This window comes from Pituophis catenifer, unplaced genomic scaffold (assembly GCF_029215685.1).
Source record: "Pituophis catenifer annectens isolate HBS135680 unplaced genomic scaffold, rPitCat1.0.hap2 SCAF_9, whole genome shotgun sequence".
In the NCBI taxonomy this organism is placed as follows: domain Eukaryota; kingdom Metazoa; phylum Chordata; class Lepidosauria; order Squamata; family Colubridae; genus Pituophis; species Pituophis catenifer.
Window position 1 is genome coordinate 7915637 of NW_027256889.1, and position 26201 is coordinate 7941837.

The following is a 26201-nucleotide window of genomic DNA, read 5'->3' on the forward strand; positions in this document are numbered from 1 at the left end:
CTAAATTCGTGCGCGGAGTGCGAGTGTGTGTTTGTGGGTCAACCTGACCCGCTGTACTTTCTTCCGTTTCACCGGACATACCTGTGACCCCGCCCCGAGAGCCTCTCGGGTTGTCGTCGTGCCCAAAGAGAACAGCCTCTCCACTCAACCCCCTCCCACCCTTTCCAGAAGCAAGATGCCGAAAACGTACAGAAGAGACAAGAAAAAAATAATAAAAAAACAATCTAGCAGGGTTTTTTTCTCTCCTTTTAAAACAGCCAAGCTCAAGGAAGGATGACCCCAACCCCACCCCTAGTTCCCACCCAGGAAAAGGGTGACAGAAGTCAGTGAACCCGTGTTAAAAACCTGTTGTTAAAAAAAAAAAATTGCAGGATTTTTGTCTGTTGAATCCTGGGGAGGGAAAGAAAGAGAGAGAGAGAGAGAGAGAGAGAGAGAGAGAGAGGGAGGGAGGGGGGCAGGAAGGAAGGAAGGAAGGAAGGAAGGAAGGAAGGGAGAAAGAAAGAAAGAAAGAAAGAAAGAAAGAAAGAAAGAAAGAAAGAAAGAAAGAAGGGAAGGGAAGGGAGGGAGAGAAGCAAAGAAGGAAGGGAAGGTAAGGGAAGGAAGGGAGGGAGGGAGGGAGGGAAGGAAGAAAGAAAAAGGAAGGAAGGAAAGAAGGAAGGAAGGAAGGAAGGAAGGAAGGAAGGAAGAAAGAAAGAAAGAAAGAAAGAAAGAAAGAAAGAAAGAAAGAAAGAAAGAAGGAAAGAAAGAAAGAGGAAGGGAGGGCAGGCAGAGGGAGGAAGGGGTAAAAGGATGCACCTGGTAGGAAGAAAGCCAGGCGCCACCTTTCAGGGCAGTAGCAAGGTATGGGGTAGAAAAGCCCCCACCCCCCAAGTCTCCTCTGTAACTCCTCCCTCCTGCCCCCTCACCACATCCCCCGTCCTCAAACACAAAGCAAGGAGGCAAGGGTCATCCAAGAGGCGACGGTTTCGCTGTGTCATTGTTGTCGAGAGGCGAGGATTCGGTTTATATATATATATATATATATATATATATATATATATATATATATATATATATATATATATATATAAAAACAAAACAAAAAACAAAAAAAATAAACCCCAGAAGAATTGGGAGGCTGAGATTCGGCATGTAGGCAGAGGCGAAGGAAAAGAGGGGCTACTGCCCTGGGGTGTCGCCCACCATTTCAATTCCGTGTTGTTGAAGCTGTGCTCTCAAAAGGGTGTTTTCGGTCTTCATCTGTTCAATCTGTTGAAGGGGGGGGAGGACACGGGAAATAAGAGGAGGAGGAGAAAGGGAGACGTTTATCAAACTGGGGAAAAGCGGAGGCAAGAGTTAAGGAAATGCAACTGGGGTTTGCTGTGAAAAAGTACAGGCAGACCTCGATTTATGACCGTAATCAGGGGTGGGTTCAGGGGTGAAATGCTCCCGGTTCGGACCGGATTGCCTAATCCGGTAGCGATGGCGGCAGGTGGTTCGGAGAACCAGTAGCAAAAATCCCTGCCTCTCCCCCCCACCATGCCCCAGCTGAGCTGCACGATCATCAGAGGCTTTTAAAAAAAAAAACTTTTAAAAGCATTTTTTCTACAACCTCTTCCAACGAAAAAATGCTTTTAAAAGTAAAAAAAAAAAAGCCTCTGATGATCGCGCGGCTCAGCTGGGATCATCAGAGGCTTTTCCAAGCATTTTTTTCTGCAACCTCTTGGCCGAAGAAGTGGTAAAAAAAATGCTTGGAAAAGTCTCTGACGATCCCAGCTGAGTTGCCTGATCAAGCAATAGAAAAAATGCTTTGAGAAGTTAAAAAAAAAAGAAGTTAAGTTGGCCACGCCCACCCAGTCACATTACCCCCCCCCACCAAGCCACGCCCACAGAACCAGTAGTAACAAATTTTACATTTCACCCCTGGGTGGGTTCTACTTACCTTTACTACCGGTTCGCAACGGGGCCGCGCAGAAGCATTCTGATGATGTCAGGGTCGGTGGGCGGAGTCTCCCGTCGGTTTTACTACCGGTTCTATAGAACCGGTGCGAACCGAGGGCAACCCACCACTGACCGTAGTGGAACCTGGGAATTTCCCATCGTACGTCATGACGGTTGTTAAGTTGGGGGACTCATGTAACCAGGTCAGGATAACAGAGTTGGAAGGGACCTTGGAGGTCTTCTAATCCAACCCCATGCTCAAGCAGGAGACCCTATACCATTTTGGACAAATGGCTGTCCAGTTTTGTATTGAAAAGCTCCAGTGATGGAGCACCCACAACTTCTGGTGGCAAGCTGTTCCACTGGTTAATTGTTCTGTCAGGAAATTTCTCCCTAGTTCTAGGTTGCTTCTTTCCTTGATTAGTTTCCACCCATTGCTTCTTGTCCTGCCCTCAGGTGCTTTGGAGAATAGCTTGACTCCCTCTTCTTTGGGGCAGCCCCTGAGATATTGGAACATTTCTATCATGTCTCCCCTAGTCCTTTTTTTTATTAAACTAGACATACCCAGTTCCTGCAACCGTTCTTCATATGTTTTAGCTTCCGGTCCCCTCATCATCTTTGTTGCTCTTCTCTGCACTCTTTCTAGAGTCTCCACATCTTTTTTACATCGTGGTGACCAAAACTGGATATCTGGATTTTTGTAACTGTTTTTGTGACAGCTGTAAAGCAGACATTGTGCCATAAAGCAAGTCCATTTGTTTTTAGGGATGTTTTCACCCGAAACCGGCTGAAAGAAAACACACACCTGGTATGCACATGTGCGTGCACACATACACACATTTTGTGAAAGCAAAGGGACTTACTCTGTTTATATGATACACACAAATATATCAACTGTCCATCTTCTCTTGTTCTGAGGTAACTTTTAACTGCAATTACTGAAAATTGTACTTGGCCGCACTTACAGATTTGCTCCAAGGCCGCGTGACCTGGAAGAGTTCCCTGAAGCAGGACATCCCAATTTCTGCACTACTATTATGCCCATAGATAGTCCTCGACTTACAACAAGTTCACTTACTGACCGGTCAAAGTTATAACGGCACTAAAAAAAAGTAAAAAACCTATGGCCGTTTTCCAGAGTTACGACCCCCCCCCCCACAATCATGTGATCAAAATTCAGATCCTTGGCAACTGGCTCATATTTATGACGGTTGCAGTGTCCAGGGGGGGTCACGGGATCCCCTTTTGCGACCTTCTGACAAGCCAAGTCCTAGGGGGAAGCCAGATTCATTTAACAACCGTTGTTACTAATTTAACAGCTGCAGTGATTCACTTAACAACGGTGGCAAGAAAAGCCATAAAATGGGACAAAGCTGTCAACCAATGTTTTGCACGATGACCGAAATTGTGGGCTCCGTTGGCGGTCGTGTAGGTCGAGGACTACCCGTCCTCGGCTTTATGGCTGGCCACAATCCCAAACCCTGTTCCAAAGAAAGAGAGGAAAAATGTGGGCTGAGCTACCTGTTGCCGTAGCAAGTCATTGTCCATCTGAAGCCTCTCGGCTTCCTTGAACGTCTCCTGCATACGCTGATTCGTCTGGCGCAGCTCCCGGATGTAGTCGCAGGCTTTGGAGAGGATGCCCCCTTTGCTCTGAAAGAGAGAGAAACAAGGAACAGCTCCACCACTGAGCTTCCTGCTCTGCCCCACCTCGCATGGTGGGAAGGATCTTCCAAAATCATCGGGCTTCTCTAAGGTCTTTCCTCCTTTAAAGGTAAAGGTAAAGGTTCCCCTCGCACATATGTGCTAGTCGTTCCTGACTCTAGGGGGCGGTGCTCATCTCCATTTCAAAGCCGAAGAGCCAGCGCTATCTGAAGATGTCTCCGTGGTCATGTGGCCGGCATGACTCAACGCCAAAGGCGCATGGAACGCTGTTCCCTTCCCACCAAAGGTGGTCCCTATTTTTCTACTTGCATTTTTTACCTGCTTTCGAACTGCTAGGTTGGCAGAAGCTGGGACAAGTAACGGGAGCTCACCCCGTTACGCGGCGCTAGGGATTCAAGCCGCTGAACTGCTGACTTTTCGATTGACAAGCTCAGCGTCTTAGCCACTACACACCTCCAAGGATTAGCTGGCTCTGTTTATAGGATGGGACTTTATTTATTTATTTGTGGCTGGCTAAAATATCGATTCGTCTCAATTTATAGAGTTTGCCGTTATAGTCAAAAAATAAGCATTAAGTGCCGTTTTCCATCTGTTTTGAGTCAACTTCTCAATGCCTGGCAACGTCTTTGTGTCGTTCTTGAAAGCAACAAAGACGTCGCTCATCGCAGACACACACACACCCTCCCCAAGATGGTTGAAATTGTTTCCACCACCCCCTGACTTCCTAGAGCTTTAGGGCTATTTACGAACCTGGTAGCTTCCCATTCGAATACTAATGAGGTCCAAGCCGCTTAACTTCTTGAGTTTAGGCCAAAGTGGCCAACTAGCGGCCACAGCTTCAGGATTTCTCAAGTGGAAAACAGGTTTCTTGTGGGGTTGTCCTCAGCTAAGGAGAAATCGCTAGGAATAAGCATCTGCAAATCTAAGGAACTCTTCAAGCAGGAACTCTCAATTATGACAGCTCGTTTGCATTATTCCTCCTTCTACTGTGTTGGGATGAAATTATCTCTCCCCCATCAGATCCCCAACAGAGATGGACACAGATTAACGGAGTTGGAAGGGATCTTGTAGGTCATCTGTGGCAGCCCCTCAAATACTGGAACACTGCTATCATATCACCCCTGGTCCTTCTCTTGACTAGCCATACCGAATACTTGATAAGCAGAGTCGGGAAAATAAGTGGGACCTCAGCCTCTCAACCAACCGCTAAGCTATTTCAGAAGCCTGCAAAGATGACTCCCATTGCTAACATCGCTGGAATTAGTGAATAGGCTGCCTGCTGAAGAACCAGGGATAGGCCCAGTAGTGGTGCGAGGATGAAGATTCTATCTCCGAATCTTGTGGGTTGGTTTCAAAACATTTCGTTACCAGGCTAGGTCTCTTCAGCGGAGTTTAGGGGATGTCAGTTTCAGTGTTCTTCTGTTTATAAGGGCTTCAGGTGTGGGTCTGTCAAGTGAGGGTCTTGAGATGGGCCAAGTGTAGGTGTCATCTTTTGCGTTGGATCTTCCGGCCTGCCACATTTACTACTGTGGGAAACTGGGAGGGGGGATTGTATGGAGCACGGGTGATATATAGTCATAACAACATTCCTTTCTCAGGGAGTCAAGGACATCTTGCCCTGTACCTGGAGGGCTGGAACTGGGAGGCATCTCCACTTGGGACAGTGTCTTGATTGGACCATGTGATGGACATGTGGGTGCTGGGCAGGGACTTGGACTTTTCTTTGGGTGGGGAAAACCTGGAAACTTTCAGATTCGGGTTTTCCCAGATGTGCCAATATGACATCTCTAATAAAATGGAACTTTGAGGAATCTCAAGTTTTCTTTCATTGGGGATGTTACTTGGAACTCTGACAGTAGATGTGTCGAGTGAGGCTCTTGCAATGGGTCAGGTGTGAGTCATCGGTGAGTGTTTTGTGATGGGTCGGTTACAGCAGGTCAGAGTCATTGGGAGGTGAACTGCTGGTGGTGGGGGTGGTGGGGGTTTGCATGGGTCGGTTGAGGGTCGGTGCCGTCTCTGGTTGGGCGGTGTGGTTGATTTGGATTCTGAGGGGTTTGTCGGCTGGTTGTAGGTCAATGAGTCCTGTTGATGGAATGGCTTGTGGAGTGCCAGCCTTCAATGAACTCACGAAGCGTGGCGGGTGGTAGCATGAGGTGGCCGGTGATTTTTGTGTTGCTTCAATCAAACTGGTGCTGTTTGGGGTCGGAGTGGGTAGAGGTTAAGGATTCGGGATTGTGGCGTTTGACTGGTAGTGGTACGTATCGGGACTCCACACCACGATTTCTGCAGCCTGTGCTAACTCAAAAGACTGCCAATAGTTTGGAATTCAAGATCAGAATTATTTAGTAGAGTTCTTTTGATCAAAACTACAGTGGGAGAAAGGGATTGCTAACTTTCGTCTCCAAAGGACTGGACTGTTAACTTCTCATCATCTTAAGCAGGCAATGGCCCCACAACTCAATACACAGGGGTCTCCAACCGTGGCGACTTTAAGACCTGTGGACTTCAACTCCCAGAATTCTGGGAGTTGAAATCCACAAGTCTTAAAAGTTGCCAAGGTTGGAGACCCCTGCTCTAGCAGGAGGATGTTTCCACAAGCTATAATCTGACTGAACAGTACTTGTGGCTCCAATTACTCCACAATTATGCCATCCAATGAGGCTGTAATTATCCAAAGCAATTGCAAACAAGATAACCAATAGGGAAAATTCATCTGGGAGAAACAATAATCAGGGAAAGTCCGCTGGAACCATGGAAGGGTGATCTGGGACATCTCCACACGAGAGAAGCTTAATATGTCCTCCCCCAAAGCAAAACATAATTCCTTTTGCACTATCCCCCCCTCCACCCACCCCCCAGTAACTGCCCTCACCGCCCCCGTCTTGGTGTTGTCTGTATTGCAGTCTGGAATGATTTTTGACAGCTGTACGATCCAATTGTTGATCTTGTCCCGCCTCCTCCGTTCAACTTTTTTAAAAAAAAGAGAGAAAGAAAAGAAATAAAAATAAGACCCTGATCAAACATGGCAACCTGACAATAACATGTGGAGGGATGGAATGATTTGACTTTGGAGGAAGAGAAACAGGTACACACACAAGAGTTATTACCAACAGCTTTACAGATCAGAAATTGAAGGTTCGATCTAATCTGGGCAATATGTCTTCCCTCGGATGTTGCTGAACTACAATTCCCAGCATTCTTCTCCACTAGGTGGGATGTCTGGAGCCAAAAGGTACTGGAGTTCACTATCTGGAACATTTTCTTCCTCTGCCAATTTGGAAGAATAGCAATAGCTCTTAGACTTATATACTATTTCCTAGTGCTTTATAGCAGGGGTCTCCAACCTTGGCAATTTTAAGCTTGGCGGACTTCAATTCCCAGAATTCCCCAGCCAGCAAAGCTGGCTGGGGAATTCTGGAAGTTGAAGTCCTCCAGGCTTAAAGTTGCCAAGGTTGGAGACCCCTGCTTTATAGCACTCTCTAAGCCAGGGGTGTCAAACTCAATTTCATTGAGGGCAGCATCAGGGTTGTGTTTGACCTTGGAGGGGGTGCAGGGGGGGGGAAGGCATGGCCAGGGTGGGCATGCCAGCTCGATGTCACTTGTGTCTGGGGCACCTGTGGTGGCCCAGGCAGCCCTCCTCCCCAGCTCCGTTTTCAGCCAGGATGGCCTCCTGCAGCGCTCTGCCAGTGAAAACGGGAACAGCCGACCCCCCTGAGCTCCGTTTTCGCTGGCAGAGGGCTGCAGGAGGCTGGCACAGCCAAAAATGGAGCCACCCCCTGTGCACGGCCCCCCCTGAGCTCCATTTTCGCTGGCAGAGGCACCACGGGCCGGTCCTCCTCTGTTTCCAGGTTGGCCCCACAGGCCAGATCTAAGCACCCCACCGGCCAGATCCGGCCTGTGGGCCTTGAGTTTGACACCTCTGCTCTAAGCGGTTTAGAGTCAGCCTATTGCCCCCAGAATCTGGGTCCTCATTTTACCAACTTTGGAAGGATGGAAGGCTTGAGTCAACCTTGAGCCAGTCCGGATCGAACTCCTGGCAGTGGGCAGAGCTAGCCTGCAGTACTGTTTCTAACCACTACGCCATCATGGCGCTTTCCAAGAATTGGAAAAGGGAAATAAGATTGGGTCTTTCTCAATCGTGTTTCCGAGCAATGCCGTCCTTCCTCATCTGATTAGGGCACAAAGATAGATAGATAGATAGATAGATAGATAGATAGATAGATAGATAAAGAAATGGATGGATGGATGGAGATAGATAGATAGATAGATAGATAGATAGATAGATAGATAGATAGGTAGGTAGGTAGATAGATAGATAGATAGATAGATAGATAGATAGATAGATAGATAGATAGATAGATAGATAGATAGATAGACAGACAGACAGACAGATAGATATAGAAAGAAATGGATGGATGGATGGATGGATGGATAGAGAAGATAGATAGATAGATAGATAGATAGATAGATAGATAGACAGACAGACAGACAGACATGACAGATAGATAGAGATGATAGATAGATAAATAGAGATGACAAATAGATAGATAGAAAGAAAGGAAGAAAGATAGATAGACGGGGAGATATATATATCTAGAGAGAGAGAGAAAGGCAGCAGAGAGCTCACCAGTTGGGCTTTCCTGCTTACCTTCATTGTGCTGAGCTCTTCGCCTCTCATCTCGTGGCGTCCGCGTCCCGTCCATTTTCCTAGAATTTGAAGGAAGGGAGTTGAACGAATCAGAAAGCACAGCAGCTTTCAGAAACCCCTGTTCCCATCTCAGAACTGGCAGAACATCTTCTATGATTTCGAAAGACGGAGTTAAAAGATGCCAAATTGTCAGCCCTCTCCTTCAACACAGATAGGCATACCTAAGAATCGAGAAATCGGGGGATGCTCACCCCCCTCGTGGACGTTCTGAATTGGAAGGAAAAGGAACATCCGTCCAGGGTTGATTGATAAAACAGAGTGTTTGTTTTTCTAAAACCCGTCAGAAACGCAACAATTAGGGTGGACCCTTTCTCCGCTTTTTCTCCATAAGGTTGCAAAGCTCAACAGTTTCGGAAAATGAATCAGAATAGAGCCGGAAAGGACCTTGGAGGTCTTCTAGTCCAGCCCAATGGTGAAATCTAAAATTTGTTACTACTGGTTCTGTGGGCGTGGCTTGGTGTGGGGGTGGGGGTAATGTGACTTGGTGGGCGTGGCCAATTTTTTTTTTAACTTTTAAAACCATTTTTTCTACAACCTCTTCGGCGAAGAGGTTATAAAAAAATGCTTTCAAAAAGCTCTGACGATCCAAGCTGAGTTGCCTGATCAGCAGAGACTTTTTTTCTTTTAAACGCCTCTGCCAATCAAGCAACTCAGCTTGGATCGTCAGAGGCATTTAAAAGAAAAAAAACCCTTTTTTTCTTGTAAATGCCTCTGAGGATTCAAGCTGAGTTGCCTGATCGTTAGAGGCATTTAAAAGAAAAAAAGTCTCTGCCGATCAGGCAACTCAGCTTGGATCGTCAGAGACATTTAAAAGAAAAAAAAAGGGGGGGTTTCTTTTAAAAGCCTTTGATGATCCCAGCTGAGCCCCGCGATCATCAGAGGCTTTTTTTTTTTTACTTTTAAAAGCATTTTTTCGGCCGAAGAGGTTGTAGAAAAAATGCTTTTAAAAGTAAAAAAAAAAAAAAAGCCTCTGATGATTGTGCGGCTCAGCTGGGCATGGGGGTGGGGGGGGGGGGAGCAGGGATTTTTGCTACCGGTTCTACGAACCACCTGCCTCAATCGCTACCGGATCGGGCGATCCGGTCCGAACTGGGAGCATTTCACTCCTGGTCCAGCCCCCACTGCTCAACCAGGAGATCCTATAGTATTTCAGACAAATGACTGTCCAGTCTCTTCTTAAAAGCCTCCAGTGATGAAACACCCACAAACTTCTGAAGGCCAGCTGTTCCACTGCTTAATTGTCCCCACTGTTAGGAAGTTTCTCCTCAATTCCAGATTGCTTCTCTCCTTGATTAGTTTCCAACCATTGTTTATTGTCCTGCCCTCTGGTGCTTCGGAAAATAAATTGACCCCCCCCCCTTCTTTGTGGCAGCCTCTCAAACACTGGAATATTGCTATCACGTCCCCTCTAATCCTTCCTTTCTCTAGACTAGCCAAACCCAAATCCTGCAACCATTTTTCATATGTTTTAGTCTCCAAGTCTTTAATCATCTTAGCTGCTCTTCTTTGCACCTTTTTTTCCGAAGTCTCAACATCTTTTTTGTAACCTGGCCACCAAAACTGGATGCAGTTATTCCAGATGTGGCCTTACTAAGGCTTTTATAAAACGGTACTAATACTTCGCCTGATTTTGATTCTATGGCTCTGTTTATACAGTCAAGGATTGCATTAGCTTTTTTGGCTGCTGGTGCTGCACACTGCTGACGTAAAATGATTTACGTCTTTTCCCTTTCTCAAAGATGTTTTAAAAAGAACAACAAAACAACAACAAGGAAGTAGAAGAAGAAATACCCACATTCTTTTCTGGGAGAACATAGGTATAGTTGAGCGACCACTGTGGACTACATGTCCCACCCCATCAAATTTTAGACATGCTTTCAAAACTGAAGTCAGCCTTTTGAAGCAGGCGAGGTCAAGAATTCCAGGAGTCATATTTATTGTGATAAGGTAGGATAACAGTCTCAAAGCAGACGTTTTATTGTTAGTCATCCACGTGACAAGAATCTTGTCAAGCTGACTGCATTCCCTTGCGAAGGGAGGCTTCAGGGATTCTGGGGAGATCAGGCCTGCCTGTGCTGCTTTCTGCATTGCAAAGACTCTAATCTTGGTCCTTTCTTCATTCTTCCTTCCAGAACCTCGCTGGAGATTCCACTGCACGTTGTCCCCCAATATTGGTCTGATCCATCCAGGGGTGGGCTTCAAAAATTTTAGCAAGGGGTTCTCTGTCCGGTTGCTGGGTGGGCGTGGCCTAGTTGGCCTCCTGCACCATGGGTGTGTGTGTGCGTTTTTGTCCTCCCCAGGCTCCGGAGGCTTTTCTCGAGCCTCTGGGAGGGCGAAAACAGCCTCCCCAGGCTCCAGAAGCCCTCTAGAGGCCAGAAACGGTCCCATTTCCGTCCTTCCCGAACTTCCGGTATGCCTGTTTTTCGCCCTCCCCGAGCCTCCGCGCACACCCTGCACTTATCTACATCCAAAACAGGCCGTATGGGGACTCCTGGGAGGGGCGGGGTAGGCGGGGCCAGCCAGGAGTGGGATTTAGGGGTTCTCCAAACTGCACAGAATCTTAGCTAGAGGTTCTCCCAAACCCCTGCGAACCCCCAGCAGCCCACCCCTGGATCCATCCTTCCTTAGCTACATTCCTTTATATTCTGGCACACCGATTTGCCTGCTTTCTCTCCTCCCCAACTCCAGAATTATCTTGCTTGTGGTCCCACCTCTTCTGACCTCTTCTAGCTCGCCTCCCTCTTTTTTTTCCCCCCCCAACCACACTGCAGAATCTCCAGAACTTTCCCTGATTTTGAAACTTCACGTTTATGCCCGAAGCGGTACGTACGGGGAATAGGGGTGGGTGCGGGGAGCTATGGTACGTTGCGTTCCAGTCTGCAACACGTCTTGGGGGGTCATCATCACGTAGAACTGACCTGAAGGAGCAACGTGGAGAAGGTATTACGCCACCAAATAAATGACTAAAAAATTGGAAAAAAAAAAAAAAAGGAAAAGAGGATGCCTGCAAGAAAATGTTGCACTGCCAAATGCTTGCATGAAAAGATTTAGCTGTTGGCTTTTTGTCCATCTGACCCCCATCCTCCCACCCTACACCCCCGTTCCCAGTTTTCCTCCTCCTCACAATAAATCTGAAGTTTGGCTGCTGAGCATGGTTTGTCCTCGCTGGGCTGTTCCTTTATCTCTTCTACTCCCCCACCCCCCAAAAAAAATTAAAAATTAAAAGCAGTTTCAAGGAATGGATAGGCTTATACCCTGTGTGTGGCAATATTAAACATATACTGTGTTTCCCGAAAAATAAGACCCTGTCTTATATTTTTTTGAACCCTGAAATAAGCGTTTGGCCTTATTTTCGGGGAGGTCTTATTATTTTGGGGCGTGTGGAACAAGACAGGGTTCCATTTGCTGTCTTACCTGATTTCCATCTCTGACTCCCTAACCAGAGGAAATGGCGGGGACTGGCTGCACATGTGTTTAAATATTTTCAGGGAGGGCTTATTTTTGGGGGGGCGGGGGCTTATTTTAGCACATGCACACAGAAGCCCAATTGGGCTTATTATCAGGGGATGTCTTATTTTAGGGGAAACAGGGTAGATTACCACAGGCTGTTTTTATATGTATAGATAAACTATTATATATAATAGTTTTATATATATCAATGTATATATAATATATATATATATATATATATAAAAGGGATGCGGTGACTCAGTGGCTAAGATGCTGAGCTTGTCGATCGAAAGGTCGGCAATTCAGCGGTTCGAATCCCTAGTGCTGCGTAATGGGGTGAGCTCCCATTACTTGCCCCAGCTTCTGCCAACCTAGCAGTCCGAAAGCACGTAAAAAATGCAAGTAGAAAAAATAGGGACCACCTTTGATGGGAAGGTAATGCTCCACATGACCATGGAGATATCTTTGGACAGTGCTGGCTCTTCGGCTTTGAAATGGAGATGAGCACCGCCCCCTAGAGTCAGGAACGACTAGCACATATGTGCGAGGGGAACCTTTACCTTTACTTATAAACTATTAAACCATTTCTTCAGGCAGGATCTTCACTGATTTTATTTATTTATTTATTTATTTATTTATTTATTTATTTATTTATTTAGTCGCATTTCTATGCAGCCCAACTCCCAAGGGACTTGGGATATGTTGGGATTTGCCAACATAAGGAGCTAAACTGAGCTTGGGCAGTTTATTGAATTTATTTATTTATTTACTTACTTACTTACTTACTTACTTACTTACTTACTTGTGGGATGGACCCACAATCTTAACATGTGGTGTCCATTAGATCAAATCAGATGGTTTATTCGTCTGGGTAAAGCCTGTCCTGTAAACAGAGCAACTGTTTTGTTCATCAGAGTTTTAATCACAGATCACTGTGGCACTGTGATCAATACAGTTTTGATTCCTTTTACATAAAATATAACTATAGACCCCTAGCTATAGCATTGAGCTAGTCTGGGCTTCATGGGCCAATGATTGGGGATTGTAGGGGTGGTAGTTCAAGAGACATGGAGGCCATCAAAGCCATCTCAAACAGCTTTCAGAGGTCCCTGATTTCCTACCTCCAGCTTGTGTCAGCGACTGATCGGTTGTCTGTACGGAAACTGCTGTGCCATCTCCCACTGTGGAAGCAGGGAAGTATGCAAAACGGGCTTCACCACTAACAGCATCTGTGGCCGGACTCCCACCGTTACTGAAAGGGTTCTGAATCACAGCCTGGAAACAGGAGGAGAGGCATTTGTGGGTCTGCGATAGCAAACTACCCAAAGCAAGATAAATAATACCCGAATCAGGATAAATAATGGATAAAGAGCAAGGGAAGGCTTGAGTCACATGAAATAAAACCCTGGCTTTTATTTGGGTGACACGAGTGGCAGGCAGGCCAACAGCTGGGGCTCAACATTAGGAGAACTCAATTAAATCAAGACTTCGTGCAGACTAGGAAATCAATAAACGGTCCAGGAATGGATTTACAGAAACAGAGGAAAGTGAGGAGTGTAGATCTGCTGTATGAACTGAAGGTAGGCACTGCCCTCTTGTGTTTAAGAACAGGTAACAGGTTAACAACCAGGACGCGGTGACTCAGTGGCTAAGATGCTGAGCTTGTCGATCGAAAGGTCGGCAGTTCAACGGTTCGAATCCCTAGTGCCACGTAATGGGGTGAGCTCCTGTTACTTGTCCCAGCTTCTACCAACCTAGCAGTTCGAAAGCACGTAAAAAGTGCAAGTAGAAAAATAGAGACCACCTTTGGTGGGAAGGTAACAGCATTCCGTGCGCCTTTGGCGTTGAGTCATGCCAGCCACATGACCACGGAGATGTCTTTGGACAGCGCTGGCTTTTTGGCTTTGAAATGGAGATGAGCACTGCCCCCTAGAACCGGGAACGACTAGCACATATGTGCGAGGGAAACCTTTACCTTTTACTAACAGGTTAAAAACAGCCAGTTAGGTGTGGTGATTAAGGCACCAGGCTAGAAAGTGGGAGACCGTGAGTTCTAATCCCGCCTTAGGCACAAAGCTGTCTGGCTGATTTTGTGCCAGTCACTTTCTCTCAGCCCCAGGAAACTGACAATGGCAAACCACTTCTGAAAAATCTTGCCAAAAAAATTTGCATTGCATACCATCTGTCTGCAAGGGAGAACTTCTGGAACCGCAAAACAGACAAAAGTCATCAAAAATGAAGAAGGCAAAGTACTCTGGGTCTTTAGAATTCAACAGAATTCAGCACCTGCCACACAACACCACAGACTTAAGAACTCGGTCAGAAGAGAAAGAACTGGAGAAAAATCAGAAAAAATGCAAAGGCCTGCAAATAGAAGTACAACAACTGTAGCAAAAGAATGCAAAGATAGTACCAAAAGCGATAAGGGCCTTGGGTGTGTAACAGCAAAACATCTGGAGCACCACTTGAGCATCACTGGCATTGACAAAAATCACCATTAGTCATTTGCAAAAGGCAGCTTTGTTCTGAACAGCTTACATCCTCTGACGCCATCAAACAACAACATCTGTCTATCCCAGGGCCCTTGGAAGGACTTGACAGGTGGATCAAAATAGCAACTCCAGTCTAAACATCTGGTTGGCCGTGCGACCAATCGTAACAATAACACTAATACTGGGATTAGTTATTTCTCACCTGAGCAACAGCTTGCTGGCCACTGGCGAAAGCTGCGGTCGAGACCACGCTAACGGCCCCCGTTGCATCCGTTTGTCCATCCAGCTGACTGTCCGTCACCTGAACGACTCTGTATGTCACCTGGGGAGAAACAGCAGAAGCCATATCACTCTTCTGGCTGAAGTGGGGATTTATGGGGAGGTAACGAGGTGACGTTCAGCCTACTTGAAGATCTCAAAACAATCAAACTCTGCTATGGGATGATTTCTGCAACGAAAAACACTTTTTTGGGGGGGAGCACAATGAAATGAGTCAGAAATGGGAGTGGATTCCCTTAATATAGGCCAGGGATGGTTAACCTTTTCAGTGCCGAGTGCCAAAGTGCACGCACACACGCAAATGCATGCATGCTCACCCAAACCCCCAAAATGCAATGCGAGCACCCCCCCGTGCATGCGCCCTGCCCCATGCATGCACGTCCCCTGCGCATGCGCCCCGTGCCCCCCTCTATGCCCCGTTTTGGCTTCCAAGTTGGTGAGGAGGCTTTGGTGCCTGGAAGCCAAAACGAGGCATGAAGGGGCTGCACAAGGCCCCCCCCGCGCCCCATTTTGGGCTTGGAAACCCTCCTGCACCAACCTGGAAGCCAAAAAGGGGCACGGGGGGGCACACAAGGCCCCCGTACCCCGCGTTGGGCTGGAGAGACTCCTGCACCAACCTGTGAGCCAAAACAGGGCACGGGGTGCCACACAAGCCCCCCCCGCACCCCATTTTGGGCTTGGAAACCCTCCTGCATCAACCTGGAAGCCAAAAAGGGGCACGGGGAGGCGCACGAGGCCCCCGCACCCCGTGTTGGGCTGGAAAGACTCCTGCACCAACCTGTGAGCCAAAACAGGGCACGGGGCAATACATGAGCCCCCCCCCGCGCCCCATTTTGGGCCTGGAAAGCTTCTCCACCAACCTGCACCCCCCCACGCGCATGTGCACATGCGTCCCCCGCATGCGCCCCACTCCCTGCACATGCGCGGCAGAGACCCGAAGACCAGCTGGCTGGCAGGAGGTGCGCACGTATGCGTGGTAGAGCCAGGCTGGGGCAACGGCTGGTGTGCCCGCAGAGAGGGCTCTGCGTGCCACTTGTGGCACGTGGGCCTTAGGTTCGCCACCACGGATATAGACGTTCGCCTGCTGTATTCCACCGTCTTCAGACTGCAAGACGGGGGGCGGGGGGCAGTCTTTAATCGCTGGAACTCCATCCAAAGTCCAAAATCCAACCTTCTCAACGTGGACATTACCTGTCCTCCATTGTTCTCTGTTCGAAACTGATACTGGATATTATGGTCTGCAAAGGCTGCTTGCTGGACACTGGCAATGGCCACTGCTGTCTGTTCGTCTGCATTTGTGCCGTCCCCTGGCAGAGAAAGAGATTTCAATGGACAGCTTCATGACCAACGGCCCGGAAAGCTTAACAATATCCAGTGAATTCTAGAGCCCTGGCAAGACAGGAAATCAGGTTTGAAAGGGTGTGGAGTTGAGTCAGGGACTTGCACATGAGTGATGGGGGGGCGGAGGGGGGGGCTGCTCTTGAGAGTGGAACTCTCACCATCAGCCTCCTTCAAATATCAGCCGTAGCAAGGTTGAATATTCTCAATATTTACATCAGACTGATCCGGATTGCTATTTAAGGTCCTTGGTTCTCTTCCATCAGGGATGTACAGCTGGGACAGCCAATGGGGCATTTGGAAGAGAAGAAAGTGTAAAGGTAGTCCTCTATTTATAACAGTTCATTTACGACTGCATTGGAAAAAAGTTGACTTATGACCCTTTTTTCACATTTCCGACCATTGCAACGTCCCCATGGCCACATGAGACGCTTGGGAACTCATATTTATGACATTTCGGCTAACCTGATCCCCTTTTTTACACACCAAGTCAATGGGAAAGGCAGATGCACTTAATAACCGAGTTACTAACTAGAGCTTTGTTAGTACAGTGGTCTAAAGCACCCTGTTATTAAGACCAGCTGCCTGCAATTACTGCAGGTTCGAATCTCGCCAGGCTCAAGGTTGACTCAGCCTTCCATCCTTTCTAAGGTAGGTGAAATGAGGACCCAGAGTGTGGGGGCAATAAGCTGACTTTGTATAAATATACAAAAGGATGAAGGCTATTGCTTAACGCATTGTAAGCCACCCTGAGTCTCCAGAGAAGGGCGGCATATAAATCAAATTTTAAAAAAAAAGCACCGCAGTGATTCACTTAACCGGCCAAAGAGGTCATAAAATGAGAGGAAAATTCACTTAACCGTCTCGCTTAGCAACAGAAATCTTGGGCTCAGCCACGGTCTTAAGTTGACGACTAAGTTGTCGTTGCCGGCTTTGGAATTCCAGAGAGCTGAGCATGTGACACAAACACTGTGCGAAAATGGATCGCGCACTACCTTTCAAACTGATTTTAGTAGTGTGGTTGTGGGACCAGGGGAAGCAGAAAAAAAAAAAATGCTAGCACAGGTTGCGCTGACTGCCATGGGAGGGAAGGCGCATTATGCACCTAACACAGAATCCGGAACTGTGCAAAGGCCGGTGGGCTACAGCTCCCACCGGCCACATCAGTTGAGTCCAATGGGAGCTGTAGTCTGTTCATATCTGCAGAACTCTGGGTTTCTTTGAGACAAGGGACAGTCTTCCTTGCAGATGGATAGTTCCTTCTCTTTCTCCAATTAATATTCAACAGGGAATGTTGTATCCTGCATGTGACAGGCTACTAAAACCAAAGCATGCGAGATTTTGGCTGCAAAATCCTCTGCAGGTAAGATCCAGACAGAAGGTGAGACAGCTTTGCTCCCCCCCCCACTTTTTTTTTAACAGTTTATTTATATATTAGGGGATGCGGCGGCTCAGTGGGTAAGACGCTGAGCTTGTCGATCGAAAGGTCGGCAGTTCAGCGGTTTGAATCCCTAGTGCCACGTAAACGGGGTGAGCTCCCGTTACTTGTCCCAGGTTCTGCCAACCTAACAGTTCGAAAGCACATAAAAAATGCAAGGAGCCTAGATAGCTCTGTGGACAAGGCACTGTAATTTAACACCAGCTGTCTGCAATTAAAGTAAGTTTGAATCTTGCCAGGCTCAAGGTTGACTCAGCCTTCCATCCTTTCTAAGGTAGGTAAATTGAGGACCCAGTTTGTGGGGGCAATAAGCTGACTTTGTATACAAGGTACAAAAGTATGAAGGCTATTGCTTAACGCACTGTAAACCGCCCTGAGTCTCCGGAGAAGGGCGGCATATAAATCAATTAAAAAAAAAAAAAGTACCATGTAAAAAATGCAAAGAAACAATGATTAGTTGGGCAAAAAAATCTCAGACATAATATAGAATTAGAAAAGTGGGATAAATTATGGGAAAGAAATTATAAATTTACAATGGTGGTACCTTATAAAGAAAATTTGTACAAAATGTTCTATAGATGGTATTTGGCACCAGCGAGATTGGCCAAAATGTTTTCAAATCTATCACCCAAATGTTGGAGATGTGGCCATAAATTAGGAACATACTACCACATGTGGTGGATGTGCCCTAAAATAAAAAAATGTTGGTATAAGATTAAGAGCTGGTTGGAGGAAATCACATTACAAAAGATAGAATTCAAACCCGAGGTCTGCCTTTTAGGAATAATAGATCCAAAATTAGAGAAATCTTCGCAATATCTAATACTTCACATACTAATGGCAGCAAGGATCATCACTGCACAAGGGTGGAAACAAAATAATATACCACCAGAGGAAATAGTGATTAGGAAAATTTTACAATGTGCAGAAATGGATAAAATGACAATGGAAATTAAGGAAAGAGAAGATTTGGACTATTATAGAGTGTGGAACACATTCTATGAATGGATAGAAAAAAGAAATCTAAACAAGAATTAGGAAATTTAAGTTAATAGCACTGAAATAAAGAACTATATGTTACTAATTATTGTTAACCTTATAGTATTGACTGTGCAAATAAATATAATGTAAACGTATGTATTCAGTAGAAGAACTGAACAAAAATAGACAATATGCATGTCGATAGAGAAGGCTGTAAAAATAGCATATAATGTATTGTTATGTTTGTCATGTTTTTTACTGCTTTTGTCCTTGTTTTTTTTCTGTTTTTAAAAGTAAAAAGCTTAATAAAAACTATTTTTAAAAAAATGCAAGTAGAAAAATAGGGACCTTTGGTGGGAAAGTAACAGAGTTCCGTGCGCCTGCCAGCCACATGACCACGGAGAGGTCTTCGGACAGCGCTGACTCTTTGGCTTAGAAACAGAGATGAGCACTGCCCCCTAGAGTCAGGAACGACTAGCACATACTTGAGAGGGGAACCTTTACTTTTACCTTATATATTTTTCTTTAACATATATAAGTGTTTTATGAACAATGTATTGTCTGGGTCAATTTGCTTACCTAATAATATATAATATAATAACATATTAAACATAAGGCATACGTAATAGTATTTTTCCAATTTCTAATTTCTACTTCTATTGTCCAACCATTGATAAAATAAGTCCCAATGTTTGGAAATATTCTGTATCTTCTTTATCTTTAATACCAACCTATCCATTTCTGCACAATCTAGTATTTTTTAAAAAATTACATCTTCTTCTATGAGTGGTTCCTCATTTTTCCAGTGTGGTGCACGTATATAATTGTTGCTGACATCAAGACATGTAATATTAAATATATATGCTCCCATTTTTATACCCCTGGCTGCAGAAATGCCATCCATGCAACGTGTTTCGGGCATTTCTGGACCGGCTCAGGAATTCTCCTTACCTTCTCGTAGCTCAACTCCATCTTCACTTTCTTGATCTTTCTCGTGGCTGAAACACAAAAGGAAGAAAAAAAGAATTCAGCTCTATTTCCTTCCTGCTAGATATGGGGAAGGGGGGAGAGGTGGTTTCTTTTTAATCCTCGTAGGGACGTGGTGGCTCAGTGACTAAGACACTGAGCTTGTCAATCGAAAAGTCGGCAATTCAGCGGTTCGAATCCCTAGTGCCGCGTAACGGGGTGAGCTCCCGTTCCTTGTCCCAGCTTCTGCCAACCTAGCAGTTCGAAAGCACGTAAAAAATGCAAGTAGAAAAATAGAGACCGCCTTTGGTGGGAAGGTAACAGCGTTCCGTGCGCCTTTGGCGTTTAGTCATGCCGGCCACATGACCACGGAGACGTCTTTGGGCAGCGCTGGCTCTTCGGCTTTGAAACGGAGATGAGCACCGCCCTCTAGAGTCGGGAACAACTAGCACATATGTGCAAGGGAAACCTTTACCTTAGGACCAAAATGAGCCAGATGAAAAGTTTTAGCAGCATATAGAATCTCTCCCCCCACCTCACCACCCTCACCCCAAATGACTGCCTCCTTTTTAAGGAGTTTTGCAATCAGTTGCAAAAATAAAAGCAACTCAGAAGCTGCAAAACAGATTTGGTTTTGCTGCCCTGTTTTATAGGAACGCAGCATAGTGCACTTCGAATTTTAGCCTCCAGCTCTGGTGTTCACTTACACAGAGAGATTTCAGAAGCCAAAAACGGAGCACTTGGCACAGAAAACAGACCTTGTATGGGCCGGGGTGAGAATTCATGATAAAATAATCTTCTGGTTTTAAGGTTCCCCCCCACTCCCCGATGAAACAATGGAAATCCAATGGCCAATGAGAACTTCAAAAGAGAAGATGTTCAAAAGATGCTCAGTTTGGTGGTGGTGGGGGGGTTCATCGCTTAGGACAATGCAAAGCCAGAATGCACCCACCCACCCCAATCTGCTCCGCTGCACACAATAAAACAACGTTGTGTCAAGCAACTGAAATGATGCAGGTTTTCTCCTACTTCCAGAATTGTCATAAAAAGTGCTTTTTTTCAAAAGGCGACTGGACTTTGCTTTTTTCTTGAAGACGTTTCGCTACTCATCTATGAAGCTTCTTCAGTTCTTACTGAATTGTGGGGGGGGGGAGGGAGGAGGAATGGAAGGATTTATATATTCCTTGCAGTCTTCTGGTCCTTAGCATGCTCTCTGAGACTTACTGAGGCCACTTGGGAGTTTTATCTATGCACTCAAGAGTGCAAATGGGTGTGGAATCTTCTTGGAACTGCTGAAAAGACTGTGTTGTAAAAATGGAATCCAAGGTGCTTTTTCAAGAGGCAACTGGTCTCTCTGTTTGTTATTTTGTTTTGAAGACATTTTGCTTCCCTAAGGTTTGAAAGAGTTGGCTGTTCCCTAGACTTTTGAGTTTAGAGGCAGAACGAGCTCTAATGGCTAATTGGCTTCTTGTTCTTTTCTTTTGTAAATGGAATAATTTTTGCAACCTCAGCCATCTATTATTTAGATTGCTTGGTTGCTATCGTTGGTTGTAGTTATTTCTATGAGATAGGCAGGCATGGAAGTCACTTGAGCGAGCACCATTTAAAAAACAGAAAGAAAAAAGGACAATCAATAAAAAAAAAAATACAGGGAATCCTTGCGTAACGACCAGACAAAATTATGACGGTGGCTGAATGAGTGATATTTAGAATTGGTCCTCAAAGTTCTGCCTGCCGCCCCCTCTCAATGGGGTTGTCCCAGTGGTGAAATGTAAAATTTGTTACTACCGGTTTTGTGGGCGTGGCTTGGTGGGGGGGTAATGTGACTGAGTGGGCGTGGCCAACTTTTTTTTTTTTTTTAAACTTTTAAAACCATTTTTTCTACAATCTCTTCGACGGAAGAGCTTGTGAAAAAAAAAAGATTTTAAAAGCCTGACGATCCCAGCTGAGTTGTCTGATCGTCAGAGGCTTTTTTTTTCCTTTTAAAAACATTTTTTCTACAATCTCTTTGGCCAAAGAGGTGGTAGAAAAAATGCTTTTAAAGGTCTCTGACGATCCCAACTGAGACGCACGATCATCAGAGGCTTTTTTTTTTTTTTTTTTACTTTTAAAAACATTTTTTCAGCCGAAGAGGTTGTAGGAAAAATGCTTTTAAAAGCCTCTGACGATCCCAATTGAGCCGCGCGATCAGCAGAAGCCTTTTTTTTTTTTACTTTTAAAAGCATTTTTTTGGCCGAAGAGGTTGTAGAAAAAATGCTTTTAAAAATAATTTTAAAAAAAGCCTCTGATGATCGCGCGGCTCAGCTGGGCGTGGGGGGAGGCGGGGAGAGCCAGGGATTTTTGCTACCGGTTCTCTGAACCACCCGCCGCCATCGCTACCGGATTTGGCAATCCGGTCTGAACCGGGAGCATTTCACCCCTGGGTTGTCCCATGCTTGCTTTCCTAACAGTTTTGACTGCATTTGGAAATCCCGGTGTTTATTTATTTGGAAATCTGTGTATCACTTTTGCAGAACAATAGAAGGAATTTCCCTAGTTGAAGAATGGTTTAGAAACCTCCTTTGATGGGACAAAACAACAACAACAACAACAAACAGTGACGCAAGTATCTCTCATGTGTAAACACTTCATTTTTTTAGCAGTGGTGTGTGTACATGTTACGTGTGTGGGATCTTTTCTTATTTGGGTGCCCCTCCTAAACATTTTGTAGCTTTAACACCCAAAATTCACTGCAGAGAGAAAGGGGTAACCCCGAAATGTCCGAATGGGCAAGGTTCGTTCACTGTCATTCTTTCTCACCTAAATCTAATTTATTGAGACTTTCCTATTTTCAATTCCCAATTTTTTATTTATTTATTTATTTATTTATTTATTTATTTATTTATTTATTTATTTATTTATTTATTGGTTCGATTTATATGCCGCCCTTCTCCGGAGACTCAGGGCGGCTTACAATGCGTTAAGCAATAGCCTTCATACTTTTGCATTTACCTGCTTAGTAGGGCTTTTGGCCCCCCCTCTAAGCGGTATTCTTTTTTATACAAAGTCAGCTTATTGCCCCCACAATCCGGGTCCTCATTTTACCTACCTCGAAAGGATGGAAGGCTGAGTCAACCTGAGTCAACCAATGGCGGTTTTAAATCCAGAGCCAGTTCAGCGCCCCATCCCAGCATTAAGAGTACCTGCTGAGTAGCAAGTACTAATAATAGATGGCCTTTTCTGCTTTGTCCCTGTTCTACTTTTTGTCAAATCAGGTTGGTTTGGGTTATTTTTTTTTCCGGGGGGGGGGTGGGGTGAGGGAAAACATCCCCTCCCCAATATAGTACATCAACAGGGACAGAGAAATGAGAAGCGTTCTCTATTGCAGATAGAAAGACTCGGGTTAAGTCCAACCAGGAACAAGAGAAATATGATAAATAATTAAAGGAGAATTGGGAGGGGGGGGCAGCTTTGGTAGTACAGTGGTCTAAAGCACCCTGTTATTAAGACCAGCTTCCTGCAATTACTGCAGGTTCGAATCTCGCCAGGCTCAGGGTTGACTCAGCCTTCCATCCTTTCTAAGGTAGGTAAATTGAGGACCCAGTTTGTGGGGGCAATAAGCTGACTTTGTATAAATGTACAAAAGAATGAAGGCTATTGCTTAGCACATTGTAAGCCACCCTGAGTCTCCGGAGAAGGGCGGCATATAAAAATAAATAAAAATAAAAAGAATGAATGAGAGTCAAATGGAAAGAAAAACGAAAAAGCGATTGAAAAGAACCGTCCAATTGGATGGGATTTGGGGAGTGAAACGAACTCAAGCTGTCTGCCCAGCTCGACACGCAAAATCCAGAGCATCCCAAAAGGCCTTGCTTCAAGATTCCCCCCCCCCTTCAATCTGTACCGCTGCAACTTAAACCGAGCCAATGAACATAACTATAAAATTCCAGAAGGGTTTAGAGAGAAAGCATGGCTGCAGAGAATTTAATACTCTTGAGCTTTGGGGTTTGTCCCCCCCGCCCCCCAAGTTACTAGCCAGAAAAATTCTTTATTGGTCTCTTTGAGGGGTGGCTATCAGAAGAAGATATGGGACACTAGTATAGATCTATTTCAAGGTATTTAGCTCTCATCAGCTAGCCAGACCTTTGGGGCTGAAAGGCGAAAGGAAGCAGTATGCTCCTTTCCATATTTGGGTAGACCAGGTTGCTTCGATAGAATATATACATATACCAGGGTGGATTTGATTTAAATCACAATTTAAATCATGATTTAAATCACTAGTAGAAAGGCTTGATTGAAATCAACTCGATTTAAGTCATAATTTTTAAAGAGCAACTGTCATCTCTGCTACTCCTTTGACCCACTGTTGACTCACCGATAGTCCCAGTGTTGCAGAATATACAGCCTCATGCTACATAACTAAGCTCCCTTTCATACTGAATAAACTAAATTATTTATGTATCTTAAATAGAAAACTATCTTACGATAGATTTTTACCCCAAACATTTTTTATTAAAATTCAATAAAAATCAAAAAAATCCAATTTAAATAAAAAAAATCTGATTTTTTTGATTTTTTAAAAAAAAATCATTGATTTTTATCCACTCTGGTTTCAAGGTATTTAGCTCTCATCAGCTAGCCAGACGCTTGGGGCTGAAAGGCGAAAGGAAGCAGTATGCTCCTTTCCATATTTGGGTAGACCAGGTTGCTTCGATAGAATATATACATATACACACACATATATACACACAAACATACACATATATATATACACACACTCTCTCTCTCTCTCTCACATACACACACACACACATATCAAGGGTGGTATTCACTTACCTTCGCTACCGGTTCACAAATGTGAGCGGGCACTTCCGTGCATGCTCAGAGCATCAAAAATGTGGATAAATGGGATGTGATTACATCCGGGCGGATGGGCAGAGCCTCCCGCAGCTGCCACTACCGGTTAGAACCTGCTGAATACCACCACTGATACATACATACATACATACGTACATCCATAGACATATATATATTACAAACTATTCTAAAAATACAAGTTCCAGGTATATTAGTAAAAAAAGCAGACATATTGCGAACTCCAGAACTTAAGATTTTAAAATTTTAAAAGAATTAATATTTTATTTTACTAAGCTTTCGTCAGCCATCTGCTGACATCGTCAAAATATTATTTTATTTATTCATTCATTCATTCATTCATTCATTCATTCATTCATTTATTACATTTTTATACCGCCCTTCTCCCGAAGGACTCAGGGCGGTGTACAGCCATATTAAAACAACATATACCTCAAGATTTAAAAACAGTTTAAAATATATTAAAAATTTGCCCCTTATATTAAAAATAACAAACACCCAATTAAAATCATTTTCTAAGCCAGCCTTGTAATTACCGTTACAGATTTTTTACACACACACATGTATGTGTATGTGTATGTGTATATGTATATGTGTTTTTCTATCGAGACACCTGGTCTACCCCAGCGTGTGGGAGGGAGCATACTGCATCCCTTTCGCCTTTCAGCTCCAATCCAGGAGCCCTCAAGCAGTCACCTTCATGACAAACCATTTTATACCAAATTTATATTTCGCTGATAAAGAAATAAAGGGAAACTGATGAAGGGAGGAGAACTTGTAGCTCAGAGGTTAATACAACTGCCTAACATGCAGGCAGCCCAAGTTTGAATCCAATAAGGGTCTGGCTAGCTGATGAGAGCTAAATAGCTTGAAATAGATCTATACTAGTTAGTCTCCCTTTATGTCTTTATCAGCGAAATATAAATTTGATATATATATGTATATATATATATATATACACATACACACATATACATACATACATACATACATACATACATACATACATACATACATATATCTCCTTCCATTCCACACTATCCTGTTAAAGCGATGAGAAGCGAAACCTCTTCAAAAGAAAAAACAAGGAAGTCCAGTTGCCTCCTGAAAAGGTTTTGGGACAACCATGACCTGGATGACTGAGAATCTCTACAGACGATCAGAAGATCGTCAGACACTGGCTCACCTTCCTACTATTTCTAACCGCTTTAATGATGAAGCAAGTCCATAAAATATCAAGGCTGAATTATTTAGCATTTCAGCATACTCATTCCCCTCCAAGGAATTTTGAACAGCCTGCCTGATTCTGGCACAAGCACTTTATTCCGCTTTGGCACCGTATAGGGGCTGAAAAAAGGCAGTGGGGTGTAGTAGTTAAAAGTACTGGACGAGGTGAAGAAGAGATCCAGGGTTCACCCTAGACAACCACAGAGTTGCTATTGTTCAGTTTAGTTTACTTTATTGTCATTGCATCTCGTACAACGAAATTAAATGCCATCTTCAGTGTACATTGTAACTATAAAAATAAAACACAAACACACATCCTTCACATTCTGCACAATTGAATTGAAAACCCTCCGATATTGCATTAATGTTGCACTATACAGTAGAATTCAATATAGTTATTGCCTTGGGATAGAAGCTGTTTTTCAGCCTATTTGTCCTTGGTTTTATTATCCTGTACCGTCTGCCAGATGGTAATAGTTCAAAAAAAAAGGGTGCCCAGGATGAGATGGATCTTTAAGAATGTTTTGAACTTTCTTAAGGCAGCGGGAGCTATTAAAGCTCTTCCAAAGAGGGGAGGGGGCAGCCAATGATCCTCTGGGCAATGACGTTGACCCTCTGGAGCGCTGTCCTATCTGCCACTGTGCAATTGGCAAACCATACACAGGGGCAGTAAGTTAAAATACTCTCTATAGTGCAGCGGTAGAAGCTCACCAGCAGTTTTTCATTCAGTGGTTGTTTCCTGAGAAGTCTCAGGTAGTGTAATCTCTGCTGGGCCCTTTTGACCAGTGCTGCAATGTGAGCGCCCCAGGACAGGTCCTCTTTTATGATAACACCCAGACGGGGTGGGACGGACAGGGAGGGGGAGAAAGAGATGAAAGCAGCACGC

General features: G+C 44.7%; 1 protein-coding gene across 2 annotated transcripts in view; it reads right to left on the bottom strand.

The window, feature by feature from the left end:
• Positions 1 to 945: 945 nt before the first annotated feature.
• The window catches only part of USF2 (upstream transcription factor 2, c-fos interacting), a 28131-nt gene continuing 2875 nt past the window's right edge, over positions 946 to 26201 (bottom strand). The window contains exons 2-10 of one of the 2 annotated variants that reach the window (XM_070949249.1): positions 19220 to 19266; positions 15703 to 15818; positions 14435 to 14554; positions 12862 to 13015; positions 11121 to 11208; positions 8231 to 8289; positions 6455 to 6549; positions 3442 to 3570; positions 946 to 1248 (exon numbers count right to left, since the gene is read on the bottom strand). In XM_070949249.1, coding sequence (XP_070805350.1) covers positions 1159 to 1248; positions 3442 to 3570; positions 6455 to 6549; positions 8231 to 8289; positions 11121 to 11208; positions 12862 to 13015; positions 14435 to 14554; positions 15703 to 15818; positions 19220 to 19266 — 898 coding nt within the window. In that variant the 3' untranslated portion in view covers positions 946 to 1158. Of the gene's footprint in view, positions 1249 to 3441; positions 3571 to 6454; positions 6550 to 8230; positions 8290 to 11120; positions 11209 to 12861; positions 13016 to 14434; positions 14555 to 15702; positions 15823 to 19219; positions 19267 to 26201 lie in introns of both variants that reach the window. The other variant, XM_070949250.1, reaches the window with a different exon arrangement.